General features: G+C 53.8%; 1 protein-coding gene across 1 annotated transcript; it reads right to left on the reverse strand.

The window, feature by feature from the left end:
* Window positions 1-1018: 1018 nt before the first annotated feature.
* Window positions 1019-4597, reverse strand: KRT36 (keratin 36). The gene is made up of 7 exons (XM_068530527.1): window positions 4139-4597; window positions 3333-3415; window positions 2916-3072; window positions 2193-2354; window positions 1966-2091; window positions 1577-1797; window positions 1019-1190 (listed from the first exon to the last, which is right to left on the reverse strand). The coding sequence occupies exons 1-7, from the start codon at window positions 4595-4597 to the stop codon at window positions 1019-1021; spliced, it is 1380 nt and encodes a 459-aa protein (XP_068386628.1).
* Between the last annotated feature and the right edge of the window lie 4919 nt (window positions 4598-9516).

A 9516-nucleotide genomic window follows, 5' to 3' on the forward strand; every position in this document is an offset into this window, starting at 1 on the left:
GCAAGTCACTGCCCTCTCTGGGCCTATATTCTCAACTGAAGAATGAGGCAGGGCGACAAAGGAGGCATGGGGCCCTCAGACTTCTCAGAGCCCATGCTTCTCTGATCAGAGGGGCGTCCAGGCTGAGCCATGCCCAGATGAGCATGGCTCAGCCAGTGGAATCTGGGGCACTCTGAACTCTGCTCCACAGTGAGGTCTGGCTGTCCCCTCCCCCTTCCCCACTTCACTGTCCCTGCCGCCCTTCACTTCAGCCCTGTGTCCAGTGTTAGGGACTTGGGTTCACCCAGCCTTCCCACCTGCATCTCCCAGCTCACACAACTCCCCTCCCTGGAGTGGTTGGCCCAGGCTGGCTGCTTGGAGTTTGCCTCTCTGGGTGGCACCACCTCTCCTAAAATGTCCACAGTGTCAGGCCTGGAGGTGGCCAGCGAGGTGACAGGAGCTGGACAAGGGAGGAGAATCTGAAGGGAAGAGAGAACCACCAGACCAGGCAGGGCTACCTAGGAGGACGGCTTGGGAGCCTTTGCCTCTCCTGGGGCCGCCCCAGGTGGTCCCCATGGGCAGAGCCAAGCCTGTAGGTTATGGCCAGCAGCCATCGGATTAGGTCAGCGTCTGTTCTCACGGACCAGGCCCTCAGGTATCCCTGTTATGAAATATTTTGAATCATTCTGTCACGTCCTACCACTCAGAGCCAGAGGAGACAGACCTGAAACCAAAATCCACACCTTCGCAGCAAGCCCAGATCAAATACCCCCAGTAACTAACCACAGAAGATCGACAGAGGCAAGTTTGCTTTGCCAAGAGAACACACTTTATTGGGTAAATTTCCAGGGAAACCTAGCTTTACACGGCATAGAAGCAGTAAAAGTCAGAAACACAATCCAAGAAATATTTTTGGTAGAAAAAGCTGCTGAGCGGGGAGTGCCTCTAGGGAAGGGGGCGGGTGTCTTTTAGAGCCGGGACCCAGAGGGGTATCCTCCTTCCTGTGGGCCAGGGCCTGCCCCTTGAGCCAGGCAGCTGGTTACAGCGGCTGCACGTGCTCCCTGCTGGAAATGACTTTCCCATCTCTGATCTCCTCCTTGATGGTACGGATCTGGGTGCTGAGCTGGGGAGCCGGGGCGCAGGGCACACTTGAGATGTAAGGAACTCTAACGGCAGGCTTGCATTCCATGGCACAAGGGTGGGCAGGCAGCCTGAGGAAATGAGATCATATCAGGGTGTTTGGCATCGGCCATTGGACTGACATTCGCGTTAAATGTAAACAGGGGTCAAGTGAGACGGGTGGGTGACAATGACAAATGGCTCAGACAGTCCCTCTGAAATCCCCAAGGGCTGCAGGGATGAAGACCAGAAACTCCCAGCCAAAAACAATGGTTGGAGAAGTACCATGAATGGGGCCGACTTGTCCCCCTGCAAAAGCCCAAAGCCCAGGGCTGGAAGGACTCTCTCTGAAGACGCTTTGATCAATCCCGCTTCATCTGTGCAATAACCACTCTAGGACTGATGCCCTCACCGCGGCACTGAGGGTTGGGCCCCGGTGAGCCCTTTCCACAAGCCGGGACCTCCGGAACCCACTCACTTGCAGTCTTCTCCCTCCAGCAGGCAGCGGTAGGTGGTGATCTCCGACTCCAGGCGGGCCTTGACATCCAGGAGGACCTGGTACTCCTGGCTCTGCCGCTCCAGGTCACAGCGGATCTCGGACAGCTGAGCCTCCACGTTGCCGATCAGGCCCTGTATCTGAGCCAGCTGGGAGCTGTAGCGGGCCTCGGTCTCCGCCAGGGTGGATTCCAGGGAATTCCGCTGCAATGGGAAAGAGGAAACACTCCCAACAGGAGGGAATCCCACCCAGAGACCCATAGCCCTGGGTATCTGGGTACCATTTGTGATCACACCCCATGATAACCTGAGGCTGGTGGATCAGGGTGCCTGCCACAAGCTTGGCCAGCCACTCAGGCCGGGGCCACTCACCATGCTGTGCTGGGCCTGCAGCTCGATTTCCAGGGCATTGACCGTGCGTCTCAGCTCAATGATCTCTGTCTGGCAGCACTGCAGCTGCTCTGAGCTGGACACCACTTGCTGGTTCAGCTCGTCAGTCTGAAAAGCATGAGAGGACCCAGAGCATGGTCAGAGCAAGTGAAGCTACTGTCAAGGGTGACCCCTCCCCTGGAGCTTGTCCTGGGCTGGCCCGGCCCCACCTGGGTGTTGAACCAGGCCTCCACGTCTCTGCGGTTATTTTCCACCAGGGCCTCATACTGGCATCTCATCTCATCCAGGATCTTGTTGAGATCCACTGGGGGGGCGGCATCCACCTCCACATTCAGCCGGTCCCCAAGTTGGCATCGAAGTGTGTTGACTTCCTGCAGAGAGGAGGCAAGATGGCATAAGGCTGTGAAAAAGATGCTGGATGAGGGTTCGACTGACCTGGGTAAAAACCCTCCTCCTTCAGTTGCCAGCTGTGTGACATTAAACAGGATACTTAACCTCTCTGAGCTTCAGCCTCCTTGTGCACCTCTACCTGCCTCCTCAGAGGATTTGGGAGAGTAAAGTGAGACGATGCAAACACCAGGCAAATAGAATCATTATCAGGCACTACCCTCCAAATGGAGATTTAGTGTCATGGGCAGGAGTCTGGGATCTGTGTGACATTAGGCAAGTGACTTAACCTCTCTGTGCCTCAGTTTTCTCATCTGTAAAATGGAGCTTGTCATAGTATATACCTCCTGGGATGATTGTGAGGATGACATGCAGTGAGAATGAAATGCAAAGTGCTTCGTATAGTTCCTGGCACACAGTGGGCGATCAGTAAATGTCAGCTGGGGTTACTGTGGAGGTGGCTGTCATAGTTGTTACACCCAAGGGTCAGCAGTGGCTCCCTGCTGGATGGGAAACATCGAGAGGGTGCGTGGCATCAACCTCACCTCCTCGTGGTTCTTCTTGAGGCACATCAGCTCCTCCTTCAGGGACTCCACCTGCATCTCCAGGTCGGCCTTGCACAGAGCCAGTTCGTCCAGGATCCGGCGCAGTCCATTGGTGTCAGCCTCCACCAGCTGCCGCATGCCCAGCTCCGTCTCGTACCTGCACGCACAGAACCCTGCCGAGTCTGCAGCAAAGCAGCCATGCACAGGCAGGACCCACTGCCCTGCTGACCAGCTGCAGTGGCTGATTTGGGGTCGGCATCACTGTGGTCCTTTCCCTTGACCCGAAAGGGATCCAGGATCGATGCCACATTTCCCACTTACAGCTCCATCGGGCCTCACTCCCACTCACCAGCTCTCAGAGGCGGGGGACAGAGGCAAGGGAGCAGCACAGAAACCTTCCTAGATCAGGCCACTCACTTGGTTCGGAAGTCGTCAGCAGCCAGCTTAGCATTGTCAATTTGCAGGACCAGCCTGGCATTGTCAGCCTTGGTCAGCAGGATCTGGGGAACAGGGGGTGTCCCATGAGCTGGGGAAGGCCCAGCAGTGTGGGGACAGGTGGGGAGGGGACAGCCCATCTTTCGGATGCCATGCTTCTAGGTACCACCAGCACCTTTGGCATTTCCAGCCCTGAACATCCTGAGCCCAGGTGTAGAAGGAACATCAGTCCCGGAAGGGGCATCACAGGGATATCAGTGGCCATCAGTCCTGACATCCGCAGCCCCAAAGTGGCCCAGTGGGTGAGTGGAGAGGCGAGTGGAGAGAACCAGGCCGACCTGGATTCAGGTTCTGCATCCAACACCAACAGGCTATGGGATCTTGGGCAAGTTGCTGAACCTCCCTAAAATTCAACTTCCGCATCTGTTAGATGGATCCAGTAATATCCATCTCTATAAGATGAGGAATAAACAAGCGAATGGATAGGAAGCTGTCAGCCACAGGGCTTGTGTCCAGTAGGGGCTTGGTGCATGCGACTGCTCTATCTATAGCTGAGACAGCGGAGGGAGGGGAGGAATGGCTGGCTGGAGAAGTGGCTGGATTGGAGGGGAGGTTACAAGCAGCAGAGAGGTCTGGGTCCCCCCAAGAAACCAAGACCCTAGAGAGAAAAGCTGGCCCTAATAGGAGAGAGAATCCCCTAAGAGCTACAGTCCCATCTGTAGTGGGACGAGACAGACCCCTCCCAGGGTTTGGGCTGCTGGGCTGGAGAGGGGCCAGGTCCCAGTTACCTTCTGCTGGAGCTCCTCGATGGTCCGGAAATAGGACTGGTAGTTGGGGCACACAAGGGGGTCTTGTTGCTGGCTCCGCTCCCGGATGCGGCACTCCAGCTCCGCGTTCTCCCGCTCCAGCTGGCGCACCTTCTCCAGGTAGCTGGCCAGCCGGTCGTTCAGGAACTGCATGGTCTCCTTCTCGTTGCCATTGAAGGAGCCCTCGCAGGACCAGCCCCCGCTCCCGGTAAAGCAGGAGGAGTGGTACCCAGAGGACAGGCAGGAACGAGGCAAGCAGCTCCCAAGGCCGGAGAGGCCCAGCCTGACAGAGGAGGCTGACCCCCCTACACCAGAAAGGCCAGAGACTCTGCAGGAGCCCACAGAGCGGACACAGGACACCCGAGAGACGCCACCTGTGGTGCCACAGAGGCCTTTGATGGACCCAGAGGAGAAGATCGGAGAGCAGAGCTGGCTGGCCATGATGCTAGCAGAGAAGGTTGCAGCTTAGCAAGGAGCTCAGGTTCTGAGTCTCATGGCCTCTCTGGGGCATTTATATACACTTTCCGTGGGGTGTTGCCACGTTATTCCTATTCCAGGAAATTAGTCTCATTAGAATGTGATTTTTTGCTACCCATCCAAATTCCTTGCCTTATAAAAAGAAAAAAAAAATTAGTTTGCTAAGTCAGGACTCTCAGCTGTTGTCATTTCCTAGCAGAATATGAATTTTATTGCCTCCTCAAAGTTCTTGCACCAGATCCCATGAATCAGGAGTGACCTCACAAATGACATTTGGTACCTGCCCTCTCTGCATGCTTTCCCCGAGGAACCAGTTATTTGTCACCTCTGTCCACTACCCAAACCCCCCCTCATAGCTGCTCACCTCTGCCTGGGCCACTGGGATGGTGAGAAGGGAGCAAAGGGAACTAAAATTCATGGAGCACTCATCATGTGCCAGGCTCGTAGTTATTTCATTCACACCTCACAACAATCCTGAGAGGTGTTCAATATTATTTCCATTTTACCAGTGGGGAGAGTGAAGGTGAGAATGGTAGAAAGAAATGAAAGAAAGAAAGAAAGAAAGAAAGAAAGAAAGAAAGAAAGAAAGAAAGAAAGAAAGAAAGAAAGAAAGAAAGAAAGAAAGAAAGAAAGAAAGAAAGAAAGAAAGAAAGGAGGGAGGGAGGGAGGGAGGGAGGGAGGGAGGAAGGAAGGAAGGAAGGAAGGAAGGAAGGAAGGGAAGGAAGGAAGGGAAGGAAGGAAGGAAGGAAGAAAGAGAGAGAGAAAGAGAGAGAGAGAGAAAGAAAGAGAAAGAAAGAAAGAAAGAAAGAAAGAAAGAAAGAAAGAAAGAAAGAAAGAAAGAAAGAAAGAAAGAAAGAAAGAAAAGAGAAAGAAAGAAAGAAAGAAAGAAAGAAAGAAAGAAAGAAAGAAAGAAAGAAAGAAAGAAAGAAAGAAAGAAAAGAAAGAAAGGAAGAAAGGAGGGAGGGAGGGAGGAAGGGAAGGAAGGAAGAGAGAGAGAGAAAGAAAGAAGGGAGGGAGGGGGGAGGGAGAAAAATAAAGAAAGAAAGAGGGAGGGAAAGCTTGCTTGAGATGAACAGGCAGTGAGTAACAGATCTTGGATCTGAAACCAGGGATCTCGGACCCCAAATCCCATGCCCTTGTCCCACTGCTTCCCCCATACAACCAAGGTCAAGTGCAGGCACCCAGAATTTCGGGACAGGAGACCTAGGTTCAAACCCTGGCTCTGCTGATGATCTGCCCTGTGACGCTGAGCACATCATTTCCTCCCAGGCATCCTCAGGGTCCTCACTGGGACAGTACAGATCATCAGCCTGCCCTGCCTGCTTCACACAGATACGAGGAGAGTCAAACCAGGCCAGAAGTAAAAGTGTTTTAAAACCCATCGGGTGCCGTAGAAAAGTTGGTTGGGCTCAGAGGACAGTCTTTGATGATGGTTTATGGCTGTGGCTGGCAAAGGGTCGTGGCTGCTTTGGAGGGAAGTTTCCTTTGTGACCCCCAATTTCCTGAACCTAAGAGGGTAAAACCAGGACCCTGGACACCCCACGGGTGCCTAAACAGGTTACAGAAACAATCAATGCGGCAGACCCTTTGGACAGGGAAGGGAGGAACGGATGACACACTGCCAGAGGGTTAAGCGAGCCAGGAGGAGAGCCTGAGACTTAAGGACCAAAGGTAAATTCAGTCTTCCACCCTCAAAGTGGGTTTTCCCAAGGCTTGAACAACCTGCTCACTCTTCCCCCACACAGACACACACAGCAAGGCTGGCGTTTACAGAAGCATTTACGTGCTTCTGAGGTTGTAATTTACCAACCTCTTAAAACACATTATAAGCTTCTCTCTGAAATTACTCAGGAGGGTTGGCTGTGGTGCACACACCTCGCCCAGTTCAGTGGACACCTCAACAGGATGCCCGAGAGCCACCCGATGGGCTCCCCGGGGTGCACACGCCGTGCGGCCCCTCCTAGGAGGGACAGCAGGGGCATCAGGCCTCCAGAGCTCCGCTGCCTCAGCAATGGTTCCTTATGGCTGCCCATCCTCCCTGCTCTCCCTGCAAGGCCTAGGACGGGGCTGTCTCGAGGTCTCTCAACCTCGGCCCTGTGGACATCGCAGACTACGTAATTCCCAGCGCGGGGGCGCCCTGTGCATCGTGACGTGTCAGAAGCATCCCTGAACTTTACCGCCGGATGCCAGTAGCAACCTCTTCCCCCAGGCGTGACAACCAAAAATGTCTCCAGACGCTGCCAAATGTCCCCTGGGCAGCAAAACTGCCCCCAGTTGAGACCCACTGGACCATCAGGACGGGGGCTGGGGCTCTGGCCAGATCTCCTGTAAGCACCTCCTTTGTTTTCTAGGACAACTAGTGCAGAGTCTGGCTGTCACTGTAGGGCCCATTCAGGCAAGTCCTTAATGCACCCATGACCCAACTCACCTCACTTGTGACACAGCATGCTCGTCCTGAGGGTAGCACCTCCTACGCCCCTGACACAGCTCTTCTCTCTTTGCGGTCTCTGGCTGCTGGCATCTGAAGTTAACATTCTCATTTTCTTTTTTTTTTTTTTTTTAATCCCTCCCCTTGTGCAATCTGTATCTGAAGCTGGTTCTAAGTTTTCCTCAGGGCAATGGAGTGAACAGGTGTCTGCTGCTTCAGCTGTGTCCTGTCACTCAGTACGTACATCCAGAGGGCCACTGCGGGCCGGACTCCAGACAGGTGTCTCCAAGGCCGTGAAGAGAGGCACGTACCTCTTCTGGAGCGAGTGACAAGCTGGCCAGAGAAGGTCTTTCGGTCACCCTTGGTCCCTTGCCTTTCTCCATGGTGTAGACTGCAAGGCCACCTCTTGGAGGGAAGTGTGGTAGGGGGGCTTCATGGGAGGAATTCCTCTGCTCTCTTTCACCTCAGAAGCCTAGACCATCACGGGATGAACTGAGGCCCGAGAGGAACACATGCTCTTCCTGTATCAGAGGAGAGAACCCAGGACTCATAGGGCTGCTCACCTCCCGAGGCAACTCAGCCCACACCCCCACCCATGGTGGCCCTGGAGAAAATCCACCTACTCAGTGTTAAGTACATCAGGGGTACCCAGGCATCAGGTTTTATTTCAAAATAGGGTCCTATTCTGAGACCATCCTTTCTAACATGAATCAAAAATACACTGGGCTAAGAGTCAGCGGGCCTGGACTCCAGGCCGACCTCTGCCGCGCTCTGTTTGAGCCTCAACCACTCTGGGCCCCAGAGCCCCAGTCTGAACAGGAAGGGTCTGCACAGGGTGAGCCCGAGGCCCTTGCATCTCAGACATAGGATTTAAGGCCCAAGTGTTTCCCGTGCAGCCGGCCAGGAGTCCCCTGGACGTGTCTGTGACTCCTTCACCATCAGCCACTGTCCCTTCTCTGTCACTGACCACAGAACAAAGTGGAGTTATGGAGGTTCAGCCTGTGACGCGGTTGGGTTTTCTCTTCTTTGCAGTCCGCGTGGACCTCAGTCTCCCTTTGCCTCCAGGTCTACTGTATGGCTGTTAGCATAGCGCCATCTTGGGCCCTTACAGCTCCTCCTCTCCTTCTGCTGACCCTACCCAGGACTGTACTGGGCAGTAAATCACTTCTCTGTCATCAAGGACTTTGTAGCTAATAGATATTGTCTAATAATCATTAGGACCGGGTGACCTCTGTGCTCTGTTAGTCCCCAAACAATGATGAAAACCTTCCATGACACATTCCCGGCATCCATGAGACTAGTTACCCATTCATAAATCTTGACTCAGGAATGCACGTCCTGTCTCCAAGCTCCTATCCCCATGCCCTAAGTTAACTCTAAAGTTGTCCCCATGGTGCCTCGGTGGTGCGGAGTACAGCTGCAGATGCTTCCAGATCGCTGTCAGCCCCATCCCACCCTGTGAGTAATAAACTGATCCCATTGATTGGATGGAGCTGCCTGCCTCGCTTTTTGGTCTCAAGATGCCTTCTCAGTTCAGTGGGCACTTATCCTTCCCGCCATCCTCTGACATCCTCCAACACCTGCACACCAGGAAAACGCAATGGCTTGGCTTCCTCCCAGCCTCCCTCCATGGGCAGAGTCAACATGAGTCCACCTCCCAAGGCTGGTCCCTAGGAGGGCCCATTTGGAGGTGCAGTGTCACCAGGACATTAGTCAGTCATCCCAGCATGTCCAGGCTGAAATGATATCTCTGGCCAACTGAGCCAACTAAGACTTGGCTTTGCAGAAGAAGGGCTTAGAAAGTATCGGGCAGGACAGCAGGGGCCCTGGGCCTGGACTCAGCCAGACCTTGGTTCAAGCTCCTTAATTTCTTCAAGCCTCCGCTTTCCCGAAAGGTGAGTGGAGCTCATAATGCCATATTCACAGGATTGTGACAACTAAGTTGAAACGTGCTTGATAAACAGGAACTCACTTCACAGATTTAAGAGATCAAAACTCTTCTTAAGGGAGATCCCTGGTGGCCTAGTGGTTAGGATTCCAAGTTTTCACTGCTGTGGCCCGGGTTGTCAATCCCTGGTTGGGAAACTGAGATCCCACAAGCTGCATGGCACAGCCAAAAACAATGAAAATCTTCTTACAACCCATGTAGTCTGAGCCCCAGCTGAATGCTATTTCCAGGGCACAAACTGCTCACCCAGGTTTCATGGGCTGCTGATTCGGAGGCCTAACCCAGCTGTGCAAGGAAAGACAGCTGCTCAAAGAGGTTGTAGCTGGGACTGTGTCCAGACCTGCAGGGGCCCTAGACTGTATCCAGGACTCTCTGGCCTCTGACCTTTACTGTAGAAGCTCCTAAAAGCTCCCTGATCCCACCTATTGCAGACACAGGTGCCGGCTTGGGGGCTACAGAGCTGACAGGATGCTCTCTGACCACCATGACCTCAGCTTGGGGGGCAGG

Source organism: Eschrichtius robustus, chromosome 20 (assembly GCF_028021215.1).
Source record: "Eschrichtius robustus isolate mEscRob2 chromosome 20, mEscRob2.pri, whole genome shotgun sequence".
Taxonomy (NCBI): Eukaryota; Metazoa; Chordata; class Mammalia; order Artiodactyla; family Eschrichtiidae; genus Eschrichtius; species Eschrichtius robustus.

Excerpts from the sequence above, each read along its gene's own strand:
- KRT36 (XM_068530527.1), bottom strand. The coding sequence starts at position 4,597 with ATGGCCAGCCAGCTCTGCTCTCCGATCTTCTCCTCTGGGTCCATCAAA. Across the intron at positions 3,073-3,332 it reads GCTGACGACTTCCGAACCAA|GTACGAGACGGAGCTGGGCA; the intron begins GTGAGTGGCCTG and ends CTGTGCGTGCAG. Across the intron at positions 1,798-1,965 it reads TGCAGGCCCAGCACAGCATG|CGGAATTCCCTGGAATCCAC; the intron begins GTGAGTGGCCCC and ends TTCCCATTGCAG.